Below are 20278 nucleotides of genomic sequence, written 5' to 3'. Positions count from 1 at the left end.
CATCACCCAGAAAATTCTGGCTCCACTAGCAACAAAATTCAATCTTTAAATATCTGATATTTATAGTTTATAGATTTATAAAATACTTCATAGACATTATGTGAGTGACCTTGTGAGGTTAATGCCATTAATACCTCTATCTTACAAATAAGGAAACTGAGGCTCAGAAATGTTGATTTGTCCAAGATCACAAAACTAATATTTGAAGTGGGCTTTAAATCTAGACCTTCCTAATTCTAATACTTGTTCTTTAGCCACTATGCCAAACTGCCCCCCAAAATAAATAGTACACCTGACTTTTAATTTAGTATTCTAAAGAGAAAACCATCTTTCTTCCTCCATCTGTTCACCAACTTGCTAGGGATCTTATCAGCTGCCAGGACTCCAAGCATTACATTTATCAAGATACCTGATGGCAAATTTGTAGGTCTGCTCAGGTTTAGTACAGTCTGGAGACAGAATCAAGAATCAAGATTAAAAGAAAAACAACAAACTCAATAACTTCTTAAGAACCAAAATTCTCCCCAAATACTAAAAAAATATTTATAGTAGCATTTCTTGTGATAGTAAAGATATGGAAGAAAAATTGCTGCTGATTAACTGGGAAGTGGCTTGAACTAACAGGTATGTGACTATAATAGAATGTTATTGTACCCTGTGAAATGATAAATGTGAAGAAATTGGAGAAACTTGGCAAGGCTGATATGAACTGATACAAAGTCAGCAGAACCAGGAGAGTACCTTACATGACAACAAAAACAATGTAAAGGAAAACTACACTAAAAGACTTCAGAACTAAATCTAATCTTTCTTGTGCAACAAGATAACTATTAATATGTATACACATATTGTATTTAACACATACTTTAACATATTTAACATGTGTGGGATGGTTACTTGCCATCTAGGGGAGGGAGTAGAGGGAAGGAGGGGAAAAGTTGGAACAGAAATTTTTGCAAAGGTCAATGTTGAAAAATTACCCATGCATATATTTTGCATATACAAAGCTATAATAATAATATAAAAAAGACTTCAGAACTGATCAAGGCAGTGACTAATCATAATTGCAGAAGTTTTGATGGTAAAGCATTGATAATGAAGTAGCAACTAAATGAGATGTACATTTTCAGATGGAGCCAGTGTGTGGATTTCTTTTGCTTGATAGTACTTATTTATAACAATGCTTTTTCATTCATTCATTGCAAAGGTGGAAGTCAGTGGGACATTATAGGATTTTGAACAAAAAAAGGAGCATTAATATGCCTAAAAAAGACAAAAATCTACCAAATTCACCCTTGTTTCATCCTTAGCTGAACAGCGAGAATTAGGCACCCAGACCCTCATACAAATGCCCTAGAGTCTGCTTCTTCCATCGGGACTGCTTTACTGGGCCCACTTACTAAACTGCCACCTCACCACAGTTACTTTTTCGCTTCTTTGGGAGACAACTGAGTCAGGAGAGGACAGAGGGGTGGGGGACTAAGGTCTCCTTGTTCAGAGCTCTGCCAGTTTTCTGCTGAACAGCATGCTCCCTGGCTGTGGGGATAGGAAGGCAGAGGTCACTCTGGCTATGAGCCATTTCCCTGCCACAGTGCTTGCTGCTATTTCCAGCTCATGTTTATGCAACACGTATCATTTTGAGGTTCTTCTCAGAAGGAGCTTTCCCTCTGTGGCTGATGCAAAAGGCCATATTTATGTTCTTATTACAAGCCAGCTTTCTGGGCTCTGGCTGCTGGCTGCTGCTGCTTCATATGTGTCCTGCGGCTAGCTGCTGGGACAGCTAGACTTATAAGCACTGGTCAAACTTGCTGAGTGCCTCATTCCAGGGTTATATACACAGCTTCTAGCTCTCTGCTCTACATGCCAAAGATTTGATTTTAGGCCTGTAGAGTGGTGATGGAAGGGAGTAGTTCCTTAAAAAATAATTGTGTCCTACTTATGGTTCATTTTTAAGGACCCAATAACAGTCCCAGAGTAACATTCTAGAAGAGACACTGATTGAGGGGCACTGTATTTTAATAACAGTGCAGAAGTCTACTTTTCTAACATTTTTAGATGCATAAAGACTGGGCATTGGAGTGGGGAAAGGTTGGTGATTTATGTAGACCATTTAAATACTCTGGATTCTGGAGGAATAAACAATGTAGGCTTAGAAACAATAACTGCATGGTCAAATTATTAAAACTTAAATGAGAGGATGCTTGTGGATATCATCACATTTCTAGTTCTCTCATCTTATTTCTTCCTGCTGAGACTTCCTATTTAAATAAATATACAGGCTCTCACTTTTTGTTTAGTAGGGCAAGAATTCCTCTCTTCCAATCAGGTCCTTGGAGAGCCCCTTGAGGAAATTACTAGAAGATTTTTCTTTCTTCCTCAGAAAAAGGTCTCTACCATTGTTCTTTTACTTCTCCCTATTTTACCTCTAGCTAACATCGAACAAGAATTCTGTTTTATCTTAAGTCACCATGCAATTATATAGCCATGTACCCGTGGGTCTGAATTAAGGAATGAGTTGCTGGCTCCTTTTTCAGTGCATGATACTGGAAAATGTTCTTGCGCCTATTTTAATGTGTTTGCTGACAAGGTATGCATGCTTAGCAGAAAGTTTCCACTGTAAAAGAATTGACAAAGATTGTATATGACTCCTTTTTTTTCTCTCTGCAAGCACTGAGGTGTCAAAACAGGAAGCATGCTAGAAACTGGAATGGCTTCAAGAGAAACTCTCTCCTTGAGTTTTGTGCTTGGCATTTACTCCCTTCTTACCTTTCTGGTCTCCTCACATTTTATTTTCCCCTTCCAGACTGGCTCAGAGACAGCAAAGACCTGTTTCCATGTTTCAAATCTGCATAGATAGATACCATGATGCCAAGAATTGACCTGCTCATTTCTGCTTCTTAGTCTTTCTGGCTTTCTTCAAGACTCAGCTGAAATCCAACTTTCAGTAGGAAATCTCTTCCAGCTCTTCCAGTTATTAATGCCTTTCTCTCTATCTTGTATGGACCTAGTTATTTCATGTTGCCTGTCCCATTAGAATGTGAGCTCCCTATGGGCAGGGACATTTTTTGACTTAATTTGAATGTTTGGTGTATAGTAAACAGATAAAAATGGTTGTTGATTGTTGACTGTGCTAGAAGGCAAGTTACTACCCTCTCACTTTTGTCCAATTTGGCTATGTATGATAACAGGATTTATAGTTGAAAGGGATCATTGATTTAGTAGTGAAAGAAATCCCAGGGGCTATCTAGTAAAACCCCCTCAATTTACCTAGAAGAGAAACAAGACCCAGAACAGGGGTCCTTAAACCTGGGGCCCAATTCTATCCACTGTACTATCTAGCTGAAGTTCTCTTCTTAGGAGAAAGTCAGCTCTGTCGTGCATAAGGAAGATAAGAACTGACGACATTATCTAGGGGGAAAAAACCCTTAATAACAATATTGTTAAGAGAATAATAAAATATAAGGGTAAAAGTGAAGTTCAGGCTTTTTAGCTTTCTTATTACTTTTTTTTTTTTTTTTTTTAAAGGAAACCCACTGTGGGTTCTGGTAGCAATGCCAGCAAACACAATGTCCTGCCATCGTTAAAAGTATATTACAATTTGTGGTTGTGTAACTAGCATTTGACATGGAGTGGAGTTCTATTTCAACCCGATTTAATTATATGCTCCTTTTTTGTATCGTAGATGGCTCACACTAGCAGAATTGTTTTGCCTGGTGAAAAACTGGCCATGACTTGTCATAATGGGCTGGTTTATAGAACTACTGAAGTATAGTTAGTGCCCATCATTTGGGAATTATGGCACTATAACAACCCTTTATTTACATATACTGCTGAGACAGTAAAAATGGCAAATAGATTTCTTAAACTGAGACAGCAGAAATATCCCCCTAGGGTATTTGGCCCTCATTGTGGCAGTAACATATGCAAGTCTAAATAACTTTGGTGTCTGTATTTCTGCAGTGCATCATCGCATAGACACTTTATACCAGTCTAATAATAAGATGGACTCTAAATTGGGAGTTGGGCTTCCTGAGTATTCGATTGTAATACACACTGTGGAGCCTATAAGTGATTTGTGAGAAAGGTTTAAATTTACTAATCACATGGCTGTGGAGTGATCCTGCAAATGGGATAGAGGAAATCAATGGCAGAGCTGCTCCCCTGCCCAGCTGCCTCAGAAAAGGATGGATGCTTGACTTAGTTTACTGTTAACTCAGATCCCTCATTCGAGGAAAGTCAAGCAGTTGTTTCATCTTTATACCCTAGGACTTCAGTAATCTCAGCATCTTCCTCAAAAACAAAAAGCAACTACAAATGTTTTGCTGCTATTTCTCCATCCCAAATTATTTCCTTCACTTTCTTGATGTCTTTCTTCTTAGTTGAGAAAGAGAGATAGGCAGACATACATGTAGAGACACACACAGAGACAGAGAGACAGAGAAACAGAGAGATATAGAGCCAGAGAGATACACACAGGAGAGACAGAAACAGAAAGAGAAAGACAGAGACAGAGGAGAGAGAGAAAAGAGAGAGAAAAACAGAGAGAGAGAAAGAGTCAAAGGGAGAGAGAGAGGAAGGACAGGAAAGGAGGGAGGGAGGGAAGAGGGAGAGAAAGAGTAAGAGAAAAAAGAGAAAAAGGGATAGAGAAGGAGGGAGAGAGGAGAGATAGGGACAAAGACAGAAAGAGACAGAAACACACAGAGACAGAGACAGAGAAAGAGACAGAGGAGAGAGAGAAAGAGAGAGAAAGAGGGAGAGAGAAAGAGTCAGAGGGAGAGAGAGGGAGGACAGGAAAGGAGGGAGGGAGGGAAGAAGGAGAGAAAGAGAAAGAGAAAAAAGAGAAAGAGGAGAGATAGGGACAAAGACAGAAAGGGACAGAAACACATTCAGAGATAGAGACATAGAGACAGAGGAGAGAGAGACAAATACAGAGACAGAGGGAGTGAGGAGGAAGAAGAAGAAGGAGGAGGAAGAAGAAGAAGGAGGAGGAAGAAGAAGGAGGATGAAGGAGAAGAAGGAGGAAGAAGAAGAAGGAGAAGAAGGAGAAGGAGGAAAAGGAGGAAAAGGAGGAGAAGGAGGGAGAAGGAGGAGAAGAAGGAGGAGGAGGAAGAAGGAGAAGGAGGAGGAAGGAGAAGGAAGAGGAAGGAGAAGAAGGAGGAGGAAGGAGAAGGAGGAGGAGGAAGGAGAAGGAGGAGGAAGGAAAGGAGGAGGAAGAAGGAGGAGGAAGAAGGAGGAAGGAGGAGGAAGAAGAAGGAAGAAGGAGAAGGAGAAGGAGGAGGAGAAGGAGGAGGAGAAGGAGAAGGAGGAGAAGGAGAAGAAGGAGAAGAAGAAGAAGGAGAAGAAGAAGAAGAAGAAGTGGAGGAGATGAAGGAGGAACTAAATCAGAAAGGAAGAGAAATCAGTTAGAAGAAAAAGAAAGAAGAAAGAAGAAAGAAGAAGGAAGAAGAAAAGAAGAAGAAGAAAGAAGAAGAAAGAAGGAAGAAGAAAGAAGAAGAAAGAAGAAAGAAGAAAGAAGAAGAAAAAGAAAGAAGAAAAGAAGAAAGAAGAGAAGAAGAAAATCAGAAGGAAGAAGAACAAGAAGAAAGAAGAAAGAAGAAGAAAGAAGAAAGAAGAAAGAAGAAGAAAGAAGAAGAAAGAAGGAAGAAGAAAGAAGAAAGAAGAAAGAAGAAGAAAAGATGGAGGAGATGAAGGAGAGACTAAATCAGAAAGGAAGAGAAATCAGTTAGAAGAAAAAGAAAGAAGAAGAAGAAAGAAGAAGGAAGAACAAGAAGAAGAAAGAAGAAGAAAAAGTAAGTAAGAAGACAGATAATGTCAAGAAGATCAGAAGAAAAGATGGAGGAGATGATAGGAGGAACTAATCACCGAAAAGGACAGGTAAATTCTAGTTGCGTATATATTCCTTCGAGACAGTATATTATGTTACCTCAGAGTAGTCAACGAAGGATGAGCCATTACAGTGACAGCAAAGGCCGATAGCCTGCCTGTCACCGCAAGGACAACATGGAGATCCAAGAGCACCCTCTGATGCAAATGCAATATTCACTATCCCTCGCTTAGACGGCTTATATTGTCCCCACGGGTGGGGACGATTCCTGCGTATGACCTTTACTAAAGCAGCTCCTGCGGCGTGGATGCGCACCTCAGCCATAACAATCCCCAAACAGGATGGCACCGGTTCTAATCTGGTTCCGCCATCAGGTGAGTGCCGGCTTTCCCGTCCTCCTTTCTACAACAGGGGGTCGGACGGAAATGGCCTCTCAGGCTCCTTCCGGTCCTAAGTCTGTGCTCCCATAAAGGCGGTAAAAAAGCACATGGGGGATGAGCCGAGGAAGACGGAGCTTTTCCCGCCTTCACTTCTCACCTGGAACACTACCAATAGATGAAAGTTTCCCCTGAAGCACTGGGGCTAAGCGAATTGCCCGGGGCCAGGCACCCCGGAAGTGCTGAGTGTCAGAGGCCACATTAGAACTCGGGCCCTCCCGCCTCCGGGCAGGCGCTCTATCACTGCGCCACCTAGCGGTCCTCCCTACAAAGAGATCTTGGGGAAGCTGAGCCGAGTCTCCGCCTAACTGTAAAGCCCCGGCTCCTGAATAAACAGCCTGGCGAGCCCGGCGGCCATCTGGGCTTGTGTATTCTTCCCCTTGTGGCCGCTCCTGCATGGCCGGCGGCTTCTAAGAGGCGCATTTCTCGCGCGGGGTCCCCAGAGGAAAGGGGTTCGAGGCCCGGCGGCCGCTGGCTGAATGGCACCAGGAGGGGGGAGGGAACGGTGGCAGGCAGAGGCACTCACCGCCAGAGGGCAGGCTAGCGCAGCTCCCTCCGTTCTGGCAGGGGTTCCGCTCGCAGGCGTCCGGGTACAGCACGCAGCCGAGCTTGAGCTCGGTGAGCCCCACCACCTCGGCAAAGCTGCTGCGCTTGTTCTGCAGGGGCAGCTCGTGGTCGTTGAGCACCACGGAATCCAGGCAGCCCTGGAAGCCGCTCAGCACCTGCGTGACGCGCTTCTCCGTCAGACTCCGGACGCTGTCCACCTGCACCAGGGCGCCGAAGTAGAGGGCGCTCTCCGCGCCCGGAGTCTGGAAGTAGAGGGGCGCCTTGCGCCGCTCCACGTAGCTGTCGTCCAACGACAGGCTCGTGAAGTTCTGGTTGAGCTCCAGGAAGACCGAGTGCCAGCTGCCGTCATTCACGGCCCGGCCGGAGATGCCCAGGATGCCGGGCCCCGTGCCGCAGTCGAGCTGGAACCAGAGCTTGCTGTCCACAATCTGAGAGGGGGGAAGGGGAAAGGTATTAATTAACAGTCACCTCAAAGCCTGCTGGTGCATGTGCACTCTCTTGCTGAGCCCAGGCCCCCCGCAAGGAGACCGCAGAATATGATAACAATAATATAATAATGAAATAATAATAATAATAAACAAAACCAGTGTCAGTGGATGCTTTTTTTTTCTTTGAAAAATCCCCTTCTCTTTGCCGTGTCAATGCAGGCTTGTCCTTTCGCCTTCCTCCTCCCTCCCCCTCCACTTAGTAATTAGTTACGGCCATAGTTATAAAAACGCAATTAAATTTAATGGTATTTACAGTCCTTAGGATAGAGCATTCCTAAAAGTCAAAGCGATGCTTCCTCAGACAGAAGCACCGCTCATTCCCGCTTGTAATCCAGGACTCTAACCAGGATGACTCCTCCTGGGTTCCCTTTTCACTGCCAATACTTAACACCGATGTGACTCTGAGCAAATTATTCAGCTTTCCTGGGCCCCTCTTTCCTCGTGTGTAAAATGAGGAAGCTGGACTTGGACTATGAGCTTCCTTCTAGATGAGCTAATTTTCAATCTGTTTCATCGCAGTTCATTTCTGTATCAGTTATGGATTGATTTCTGTGAATGCCTCTGGAAAACAGGAATTTTCTCTATAAGGGGAAAACTATGAAATATTAGCGATCATAGCATCACATATCTAGAAGGAATCTCAGAGCTAATCCAACTCTAATCTAATCCAAGACTTTAAGCTAAATGGCAAAGTGGGGACCCAGAGTCAGAAGAACTGAATTCAAACCCAGCCTTCAATCTTTACAAACCATCTGACCAGGGGCAGGTTGTCTGACCAGTTTGACCAGACTGGAAAATGGGCATAACAACAGCACCTACTTGCTAGAGTTGGTGTGAGATAATTAATGTTAACAATTATTATATTATAATATTTAGATTTATTAATATTATATATCATATTAATTATAATAATTAATATGATATATACTATCAGAGTTGGTGTGAGATAATTAATGTTAACAATTATTATATTATAATATTTATATTTATTAATATATATCATATATAATTATAATAATTAATATGATATATACTATTAATGGATAAACATTATATTAATATATTATATAATTATAACAATTAATATGATATATAATATTAATATAGAAACTATTATATATCAATATATTATAATATTTAGATTTATTAATATTATATACCATATATAATTATAATAACTAATATATAATATATAAACATTATATATTAATGTATGATATATAATTATAATAATTAATATATAATATTAATATAGAAGATATTATATATTAATATATTATATCATAATGTTTATATTACAATATTTATATATATAATATTATATATATATAAATATAATAATATATTATGATAATTATAAAGATAATAATGTTAAGATAATTGTAGAAAGTTCCTGGCCTATAGAAAGTGCTATATAAATGTTATCTACTATTATTGGTATTATTATTTACTGATGGAAAAATTGAGGCTCCAGGATGAGGTCAAGGTCACACAGGAATGACACAAAATCACATAGGAACAGAAGTAGGATTGGGATCATAAAGTGGTAATGACATGATCATAGCTGGAAGGACCCTCAAAGATCTCTCTATCCTCAGTTTTTAGACTTGCATAAGGTCACATAGATCACAAATAACAGAATCAGAATTGGAATCTATCACTCTTTACACAGGCAAGGAGAGAATTCAAGGCTCCCTAAAATTCAGACACACACATATTCATACATGCACACACACATGGAGATACATGTATGTGCGTGTAAACATACATGTACGCACATATGCACACATACATGTGTGTATTGTAACAGATACAAATCCATTTTTACAAATATACTCTCATATACCTCAAAGATAGTTCTTTTCCTTCCAACTAATACTGTTGCTACTGGTATTAGAAGATCACTCAATGCACTATAATTACTTGTGATTAGATATTTTCAACAGCAGATTTTATTCACTCCTTAGAAGGCCCCCCCTATAGTAACACAACCTCTCATCTGAGATATTGTCTGTGATGGGACAATATAATTAGATGCTTGTTTTATGCGACTTTATTATTTCCATGAATGCCTCATAATGGAAGTTTAAAGCAAAGAACCATGTGGCAGGATTTGATATTCAGAAAATCTTGGAGACTACTGGTCCTGCTTCCATTCTTGCTTTCCTGGGGAAGTAACCAATTCTTGTGGAGATTTGACCTCTGCAGATGCTACAGCTGCAAACAGCTCAGTAATCCTGGCTATTGAATATTAAAAAAAGAAAATTCTTACCACCAGAGTACTTGGCCTTGTCAATTATCAGAAAAACATACGGTTTTATCAATGGAAATATGACTAAAGATGCTATCTGCTTTGCTTGGACACACTAAAGATCACTTGGTCTTTCCATTTAACTAAAAACTGACATGTTTTCTATGTGTCTTGTTCCCTAGAATTTGAGCAGGAAGCACTGAGTTTAGTTATCTAGACTAAAACTGATTTTACTTAATCGAGGAAGGGGAAATATTGAGTCCAATTGTTTTGAGCACTACTCCAATTTTCTGCTGCAGTTCTCATTTTTCTAGGTTTAAAGGGGAGTAAATGGTTATACAAGAATAGAGCAGGATCAAGGACCTTATATCATTTTGTAGCTCCTATGTTTATATTCTGAAACTGTGATATCTATGTTTCCTTCATGAGCTTCTGTTGTGAATTCATCTAGAATGTGTTTGCTGTATAAATTCTCATTGTCAAGGTGACTTCAGAACAGAATAAATTTTGTTGTTTCTCTTTAGGAGAAGAAGGTCCTTCTATCTAGAGGGAGCATTGCTTTGACTTTTAGGTTTTGTCTTGATTTTCTATTTGTATCCTCAGTACTTTGCCCATGTTAAGTCCTTAATAAATGCTTTTTCAGTTAGTTCCTTCTTCTAAGCGGAATATGAACTCTTAAAGGGGGACTCTTATTACTCTTTAGAATGCCCTCCCTGAGGGTAGGGACTGTCCAGAAGCTCAAATGTATCCCTAGTTCTTAGGACCCTCTGGTACATTAGAAGTGCTGAAATAAATGCCTGTTGAGTGGACTCCTCAAAGCTGGAAGAGCCCTTGGGTTTTTTGAGAGCCATGCAAACTCTGAAAGATGCTAGCAAAAGCCTGGAAAGGCTTTCAAGTGTGGATTCTATGAAGCTCTCAACTGAGATATGTAAAGCATTATACAATTCTTAAAGTGCTATGTAAATGCTAGCCATTATTATTATCATCATGATTATCACTATTGAAATTATTAGAGCGGAGGGTTGGCCTTCTAGCTCTGTGATTCAGAAATTGCCACCATCCTAACTTTTGTTGAAAACTCCTCCATGTGAATACCAGAGACTAAACTATGGATATAAAACTGATTCATCTGGAATCAATGAACTTTTCTTTTTCAGGATCCAGCTTAAGCATCCTTCATTTTTTTTTTTTAAGCACACACACACACACACACACACACACACACAAACCCACAAAATCTTCTTATTTCAGGTTATTAACAGTAAGAGCATATAAATATCAATGGAATACAGAGTAATATACTGAGAGAGTGTTCCTAAAATGTGTCTTATTCATGATAGACCTGTCAGGGATTATTAGAACCTCACTTATTCTCTCAGACTATTTCTTTATCTATCCTTCAATATGTTCCACAGACCATTAGTTCTTTGGGACTCTCTCCTTAACTCCTTTGTCACAGTCCTGCTGCCACTCAATGTATGTGCTCAAATGTATATGCTACATAAAAGCATATATGTGAGAATCTTTGTGGACTTAATACGGCTTTAGGAATTTAAGAATCTAATGAATGCTCTGTAATCTTGTGTAAATTATGCAGCTTCTCTGGGCCTATGATTCTTTAGCTGCATGGAAGAGATAACTACAATGACTTATTTTACAAGGGTATTGTAGTGTATGGATAATAATAAGCTCTATCACACACAAGCAATACATATGTACATACATACCTCTCAAACATCCAAATTAAAAAGAGACAAATACATATAGTAGGAGTATTTTATTTTCCTCTCCGGAAAATTTTAAGTGTAATAAATGCATGTTGGATGCATAATTTTTTGGTTCAGTGAAATGAAGTGAATGAATACTGTAAATCACACCAGAATACGTGCTTGCCCATGACTCTTGGATAATGTCCATATTTGTATATCAATGTAAGTAATAAAATGATCAAATGATCCTTTGGGGACTTCTTCCTTTTTGCATAGTCCATCTGCTGTTACATGCTATGGCTCTAATATAGTATCTACCAATCTAACAGGGGTGGAAAGAAGAAGGAGGATGAATATCTGGTTGGTGCTGTTACATTTTATGGGACTTTAAAAAAAATGGGCAGAATTAAGCTTTCACTAACTTCAACCTTGTCTCATACCTGGTTTGATATCAAAGCCACAATCTCATTCAAGAGAATTGAAGTGGTATTAATATACATAAAATGATATGGATCACTGAGCACAAAGTAACTTGCAGTTTTTCTACATTTAGTGAATAAAAAGGGAGCCACAACACATCAGCTTATCCTTGTTTTAAATATTATATCTTATTTAGAAATTTTAATTTAATTGTAAAATTTTACCTTATTGTATTTTTGAAGTTTAGTAGTGGTTTATATTTATACTATGATTTAAGGTTTATAAAGTGCTTTTCACACCATTGTCTCATTTGACTTTAAAAATTGTTGGACAGGGTTTTGGAAATCATATAGAATGTAGTCCCCAAGCTTTCTTTCACCAAAACTTGTTAACCTTTTTCTGTTTCAAATGTATGTGATAATGAAAAAAAAAAATACTGGTGGTTCTTTAAAGCATTTATTTCACTTTATTATCTTTAAAATAGGCCAGATCCTATATAACCCACCTTTTATAATGATAAAGTGTCCCATTAGTTAGTGGACAAGCTGTTACAACTGAAGTTCAGGCATGAATGAAACGCTTTATTACTGAATATCAAAGTTACTGTAATTGGTATGCTACTGTGGATGAGGGTGGGCAGAAGTAGGGATAAGCAATTTGTTCAGTAGAATTTATTATTTATAGACTCAGTTTTATAAAATATTTAGAGTCTCTGAGTTGCTTGAAATCAGTCATGATTTCCAAGCATCAGCCTAAATTCCAGTGGCCTAGAATCTCAGAGTCATTAGTCTGGAGCTAAAAGAAATCACATTATAGGAGCAGAGGCAAATTTTAATAAAAATTAAACTTATGGCAGAAAGAATTAACCTTTCTTGTCACTGTGTTCAATGCTGCCAGGAAGACTATATTTATATGAGTGGGGATTGATTAGAGACATCCTTATAAGCATGACTGGAAGAAGACTGGGAAGATGAAGCTTTTAATCAGAATTATTTAATTGGAATTATCCCCAGATGCAATGGGTGACCACCATAGGGGAGTCATTCCTCAGCTCCAAAGGTCTTTCAAGCAGAAGCTGCTCTAACCCTCATTTGAGGATGCTGCACTATGTAATGACAGTTCAGGCCGAGATCACACTAAGGAACTCTTTGTCTCTTAGATAGACATTATGGAGTGTCTGATAATTTGTGAAGAAATGATATTTTAAAGCCTAGTTTAAAGTTGCTTTAAATTCATACATTCGGCACATTCACAACCCAAATCCTGTCCTACCTCCTCACCATACAAGTCCTCCCCAACGGCCCCTAGCTCACGTTAATCATTAATTAATTTTGAATTTACATTTCTCAGGTTGTTGCCTTGCAATGGTACTTAAGTTTTCACAATTCCATCTATAGTTCTATTTTTGTATATTCATCTTGTCTATTAGCCTATTTCAAATCTTGGCTTATTAGCCATTGCCCTATAGTTAGGATTCCATCTACTTTGTGTTTTAGAATCCATAGTTTCCTTTTGAAATAAAGCTTCAATTCAGGTACCACCTCCTATGTCAAATCTTTCTTTTCTAACTCTCTCAGTTTTGGTTCTTTCCCCCTCCATAAATTCTCTGATTTTTTACTTATGTATATGCTTTATATACATATGCTTTATATATATAGTATATATGCTATATGCTTTACTAGAATGAAAGAGCCTTCACTAAAAGGCTACTGTTATTGTTACTGTTCAATTATTTCAACTGTGTCTAACTCCTTCTGACCCAGTTGGGGTTTTCTTGGCAAAGATACTGGAAAGGTTTGCTATTTCCTTTCCCAGCTCATTTTACAGATGAAAAATTAAGGCAAACAAAGTTAAACGACCCACATAGGGTCACACAGCTACTAAGTGCCTGAGCTCACATTTGGACTCAGGGGCTTTCTGACTCCAGGGCTGATGCTCTATCTACAGTAGCACCTTGCTGCCCCTACTAGGTGGTTAATAAATGCTTGTTTTCTTCCTTCTCATCCCCTGCTGGTGAGGGGGATTTTATGTCCCTGCCAAGGTTCTCCAGCTGCCTGAGTTGCAGACATTGGGGAATGAGTGAGCTGTGATGAATGTGAGCCAGAGGATCAACAAAGGCTGTACCCTGAGATACGTTCTGAGATAAATCCCTGTCTTGCCCCACTACCATATCACATAACACAACAGTTTGGAAGCCTGACAGCTCTGTGTTGAGCTTTGGGATCTGACAAAGGAAGCTTTAATCCAAAGCTTCATGAATACCCTTACTTCATTCTATCCCCATGTAATTCTCCAAGAGACACCTTTCACCTATTTCTTATTCTAAGTGCTTTCCAAACATGGCATGCTCACTTGAAAAAATACAAGGAACCTGAATGTACAATTGAAACAATGCATTTCGACTTCATTGGTTTCTGAAAAAAAGCACAAGGTATACACACTGCACCAAAACCCAATAAAATGAAGTCTTGCAAGAGGCACAAAATGCCAAGCAAACAGATTCAAATTCCCAAAGTGGATGTTCAGAGCTATTAATAGTTTAGTACAGATGTGCTCTGATTTAAGACAGCCCAACATATGAAAAACTCAAATATACAAAGACAAGCAATTTGGGGGTGAGAATTAGCATTATAAAAGTATTCATAAAATTTTCCTTTAAATAGCAGGCTCTTCTAGTATATTTCAAATATAACTTTTTATAAAAAATTGAATTTATATAACTTTCAGGAACATACTTGTTTTAGAAAATGAAGTCCAAACCATCTGCTTTGTATCTATGAGATATTCATAATTTATTATTGGATTTATAACCTAGGATTTAGAAAGGGGGGTGCTTTTCAGATTAAAGTGAAATGTCAAAGTTAAGAGAAACTCCATTTTGGAAGAAACTATAATTCTATCTGTGAGTGTTTTTGATTACCTCAAGTTCAAAGCCTTGGAAGATACTTATTCATCAAAATTCCATTTACTAAGCATTTAATGAGAGCATACTATGTGCAAGATACTGTAAACTTTTGCTTAATAAAAAGAGCTTCATCAAAGGCCCCTATTTCAACTTGGAAGAAAGGAAGACAGAGAGGAACTGAGGAAGGAAAGAAAGGTATTGGTAAAGAGCAAAACGGAAGCAGTACAAATTGACTGGTGTCTTTGCATTACGCTTTATAGATAGGCAGAAGTATTCCATAATAGTTTCTGAAAACTGTGCTTTCATCTTCCACCTTTAAACCCATTTTGAAAACTGATCTTTACATGGGAGCCTGTCTTGAAAGTAAATCAAAATAAAAAAAATCCAAAACTGTCATTTTTGTAGGTATTTTTCTTCTCCCACTATGAAAAGCTGATCATAATCCTTTAATCAATATAATCTAGCTACATAGAAAGACTCTTTTCAACATTGCCTTTAAAAAAAGCATTGATAATATTTTCCCTCTGAATTCAAGAAAAAAGACTGATAATGGGATTTTCTGTAAGTTTCTTCGAAGACGAGGGTTTTTGACTTGGGGTGCATGAACTTAAAAAAAACCCTTATCTTTAAAACTATACCAATATAATTGGTTTCCTTTGCAAATCATTTTATTTTATATAATTTATTTATTTAAAAACCACATGTTTTGCTTTATGCATTTAAAAGCATTATTCTGAGAAAGGGACCAATGGTTTTTTTTTTTTTTAACAACTTCCAAAAGGGTCAATTACACAAAAATTCTTCTTCTATGGAAAATCATAGCACTACTTAAATCCATCAAAAATGGAAATTACTCTTTACTTTTATCAGAAAGAGCACTCAGTATGATACATTAGGGACTGAACCAGTCCCCCCCCCCTCGTATTAGGCTCTATTAAGATAATAGTTTCCGTATATGTTTGCCTTGGTGAAAACTCATCTGGAATAAAGTGTAGTGCTTTTTGGGTGACACTGATAAGCTGCAAACTCAAAAGGATGGCAACCAAGATCATGAAGAAAAGCATCAAGATCATGTCTTCTGAGGATCAATTGAAAGAGTTGGGAATGTGCAGTCTGAAGAAGAAAAAATAGGGCAGCATGATGCTTCTCCAAGAAAAACTATTGGGGAACAGGAATCAGATGTGATCTGTTTGTCCTCAGATGGCAGAAACAAGAGCAAATGGAAAGCTGCAAAGAACCAAATTTAAGTCTGATGATAGGAAAATCTTTTTAATAATTAGAGCCAAGGATGGAATGGGCCGTCTCAGGAAGTAGTGGTTCCTGATGCTCTTTAATGGATGCTACTTGTTGGGGGTGCTGTAGATGGGATCCTTGTTCTTTGATGGATCATGTGGCCATTGAAGTCCTTTTCAGCCATGAGATGCTGTGATTAATTTAAATGCTGACTGAAGTTCCAGGAATTAATAAGCATGTAGAGACACAGGGCATATATGTATGTTTGGGGGTCAATAGGGAGCAAAACAAGGTCCATTCATGGTTTTTTTTTAGGGGTAGGGTTCATGATGTTTAGATAATTTCTAAAGTCCTTTCTGGCTCTAAATTCCAAGAGATTTTTTTGCAGCTAGTCACATGCCTTGAAGGGGTAGAATCTTTAAACAAAAATTGGTGACTGTACTTGGCAAAAAATGAGAGAGAGGAAGGTTTTATTTCTAGCCTTGAGGAGGAGCTTTTCAGTGAGTTTTCTTTTCCCTTCTCATTGCGAATAGAACTCTCCTTTAAAATAAAGATGTATTGTTGTTGAGCTATTTCAATTATATCTGACTCTTTGAGACACTATTGACGTTTTTCTTAGCTAAGATACAGCAGTAGTTTGCCATTTTCTTCTCCACTCATTTTGTTGATCAAGAAACTGGGACAAAAAGGGTTAAGTGTCTTGCCCAGGGTCAAACACAGATCCAATTTGGTTAGGTACCTCACTCTGCCCCCATGATCCATCAACTCTCTTCTGGAAGTGGAAGGAGGTTTTATCATGATCTTCTGAAGTCACAATTGGTTATAGCATTGTTTGGATGCATAAGACTTAAATATTAGTATTAAAATTCCCTGTCCAAATAAGTTATTGTCTAAGTTTGAATATTTATTTTTGAATTTAAAATTTCTTCAGAGAAATTAATCTGTATTTTGGTCTTTCATATGTGAGTTTGTTAAATGTAACCATTCTCTCATTTTTTCAGGGAGATCTATATATTTGTGATTTGTTGAGGTATTGTAGAATACACAGTGCTATAAGGCTACCATAATGATGCTAGGGATGTTGCATACTGGCTCAGAAAAGGACTTTGTTAGGGGAGGGAGTATAGAGTGTCTTGTTCAGAGATTCTGTACATCTCAGGAATCCCTGGAAAAAACCCAGACTGCTTTTTTTTTTTTTTTTTTTTTTTTTTACTGACGGAATGGTTACAGTTGAGAAGTCAAGATACTCTGTCATTGACTGGAAAATATAAGTCCCCATACTTCAGGTCTGAAGTCTCAGAACTGAAGAAGGCTTCACAATTGGGTAGGGAGAGATGCTGAATGGAGTAGAGGATTAAAGTCAATGCTATCCCTGTGGAAGAGTTGCTATGAATTGTTGAGTGATTATAGCTCAAGGAGACTGACTATTGAACCTACTCTAGAGGGAGATGACACAATTTACAGAGTCAAGTTTGATGCTAGATGTTCAAAAGGAAAATGGGAGTACTGGCTCTACTCCCAGTTTGGCTACTGTCCTCTTCTGCCCTGAATTGTGCTTCTGATCTTCTGAACCCAAAGACAAAATGATTACAGCATTCCCCAAACTGAGAGCCAAAATGCAAACATATAAGCAAGAGAAATGACTGCAAGAAAAGATAACCCATTTTAATTACCTTCAGAATTATGCAGGGATTTGCTCTGGTGTACATTATAATCCCATTGCTTTGCAGTGTTCGCAGACGCAGAGCCAACTTAAATTCCTCTTTCTTGCTATTTTCAGAAAGCCGGTATTTGATGTAACTGTTTCCAGCAAAGCTGAGAGAAGTGTGCCCTAAAAGAATCATTATGAGAAGATACATATACTTTTAATGTTCATAAATGAGCAGGGACACACAAAATTACCCAACAACGGCCAAGCGAGTTAATTAAAGATCATGTGCAGTTAATGAAGCCATTTTTGGGAGAAAGCTTTTAAATAAAAACCTACCAACTTTGGATTAAAAACTGTTCCTCCATTACACAACACACTCCTTAAATTTGAATTGAAAAAATTTATTAAGTAATCAGATCCCAGGGATCTGGGTTGCCTTGTGCCAATGGGAAATTTAATAGTTCAAAACCTACATTATTACTGTGCCACTATAACTCTTCCTATTGAGAATTAGCAAAATTCTTTTTCAAAGATGCAACAAATAGCTTCTGAAGAGACTGAAGCACTTTGAGTACCATCAAATGAACTCCCATTACTAAATAAAATAGTCCCCCTACTGTCAAATAATGGATTTAACCAAGTATTGCAAAATAAAAATCAGTTCAAACCAATCTATAGTAAGGATGATTATAAATAATTCAAAAGTGGCACTTTATGCAACATTTTCAACACATTTAAAATATTTATAAAAATAAGTTCTTGAAGTGGTAAATTTTAAGTTTGATTCTCTTTTTCTCCTATACTTTTCTATTATGTGTATTTTAATGGTCAATGGTCAAAACTGAAATACTCGGATGGAGGAATTCAATCTTCTACAGACTTTTCCAAACCTTCTAAATTCTAGTCTCTTCCTTTTTATAATTCCCATCTTTTTATTCTGTATATAGTTTATTTGTACATGTTTGTTTGCTTGTTGCTTGTCCTTTAAGGCTGTGAGCTCTTTGAGATCAGGAATTATCTTTTGTATTTTTTTGGGGGGGTAATTCTAGAGATTAGCACAATATCTGATAAACAATAGGTGCTTAATAAGTTTTTACTGATTACTGAGTAAGGAAGAGAAAAAATTTCTGTCAATCTATTAAAAGGATAATTAGCACATTGGAAAATTAAGGGCTGATGTCATATATGTGGATTATGTGATGATGGCTAGAAGGGAAGTTTGGAAATAGGAGATTTGGATTCTAGTCTAAATATTTTTTATGAATTGTACCCTTATTTATTTATGTACATTTTGAATATGCTGAACAAAACATTTTCTAACTCTAACCGTTTTAAAAAAGAAATAGTAGATTATTATCAAAGAGTAGGTTCCTGGGAATAACTAATTGAAGGTGGAAATTACTCCATTTTGTTTATAGCTTAGGGTTCATAGCTGAGAAGATTATATTCTCCAATAACTGAGGTAGAAATGTCAAAAATCCTGACTGAGTCTGACTGTAAAATTGTCCATATTTTTGAATTTCAGATACATTTTATAATAACAAAATGACATTTTGATAATGACTAATGATTACACTCTTCCCTTTTCCCCAACAACGTATTTTAACAATCACTGTTAGAATTCAAAAAGTCAGGCTTGGAAATGAATGAAGGCCACGACAGCCAAATTGAATGCTGGGATGAAGGTCAAGAAGGGAAAATTTAAAGCTAAAATCATATAAATAAGATTTTTTTTCCCTAGGACATGGGAGTGGATACCTCTGTTTTTATGAAATATGTTGTCATCCATCTCAAATGGATAATACATTTCTTACTGGTCCAGACTTGCTTATTCCATAGACCATGAATGGCTTTTCCATCTAAAGTGTTATCTTCTTATGATGGCAGATTTATGCAATACTCCGAATAGCAAGGACTATACTAAAGATGAGTTGCCCTTTGCTCCAACAACTTTCTATTTTCTATAATGTCATACCTTTAAAGTAGATGAGATAAAACCGAAAAAGGCCTACATTTCTTTGTCATTCCATTATAAAAATAGTGTATGTTTTCATTTTTATTTAGTAGAAATACTAAATTCTGGGTTCTGGATTGCTGATAGAACCTAACAGCAGACAGCTGTTAGCACAGCACAAAAAAGGAATTTAAATAAAATGCTTGCTGACTGATAGCTATCCCCCTCACAATGTAGAATGTGAAGGCATTCATGGCAGGATCACATTTAGAGCAGAAAGAGATCCAAGAGGTCACTGGGTCCTCATTTTTCAGATGAAGGGACAAAAACCTAGAGAGATGAAGTGTTTTTTTTTTTTTTTTTTAAGGTCACATAGTGACCACATGGTGAGTGTCAGATAGGACTTCCTGGTTTTAAATCTAGCACGCAATTTATGATCTTCAAGGTACAATGGCTACTCAAATGAACAAAAATAAGGTCAGAGAAATTCTAAAGTTTTGAGAAAATGCATTACACTAAGTCAATTCAGAAAGTCATTTCATGTGTTGTCAAGAAAAATCTTCTAAGAATTTGGGGGAGAATCAAGGGTGTTATAGGAATCAAAATTTCAATATTCTTCATCTAGCACAATTCTGTACCTGAGCACTCTCCAAGTTTTCCTGGTGGACACTGGCAGATGAATGGTCTTCTACTGGCTTCATATCCAACACATTGCATATCTCCAGGGCAAGGCTTCTCCATACAAGGATCATTTGATCCTGGACAGAGTCCTCCTGTTACAAATGGAACAACACAGTTAAGTATACAAAGAAATTAATGGAATGCTGAAATGGGGCAAG

The 20278-nt window shown here is 37.8% G+C and overlaps 1 protein-coding gene across 5 annotated transcripts in view; it reads right to left on the bottom strand.

The window, feature by feature from the left end:
* Nucleotides 1-20278, bottom strand: part of FAT3 (FAT atypical cadherin 3) — a 699235-nt gene that overhangs the window by 22351 nt on the left and 656606 nt on the right. For all 5 annotated transcript variants that reach the window (XM_031960969.1, XM_031960968.1, XM_031960971.1 and 2 more), the window contains 3 exons: nt 20078-20212; nt 17508-17665; nt 6788-7256 (listed from right to left, as the gene is read on the bottom strand). In XM_031960969.1, coding sequence (XP_031816829.1) covers nt 6788-7256; nt 17508-17665; nt 20078-20212 — 762 coding nt within the window. The remainder of the gene's footprint in view (nt 1-6787; nt 7257-17507; nt 17666-20077; nt 20213-20278) is intronic.

The sequence above is a fragment of the Sarcophilus harrisii genome, chromosome 3, assembly GCF_902635505.1.
Source record: "Sarcophilus harrisii chromosome 3, mSarHar1.11, whole genome shotgun sequence".
Lineage (NCBI taxonomy): Eukaryota > Metazoa > Chordata > Mammalia > Dasyuromorphia > Dasyuridae > Sarcophilus > Sarcophilus harrisii.
The sequence above is the reverse complement of the archived record's forward strand: the minus strand, read 5'-3'. Positions and strand labels throughout refer to the sequence as shown.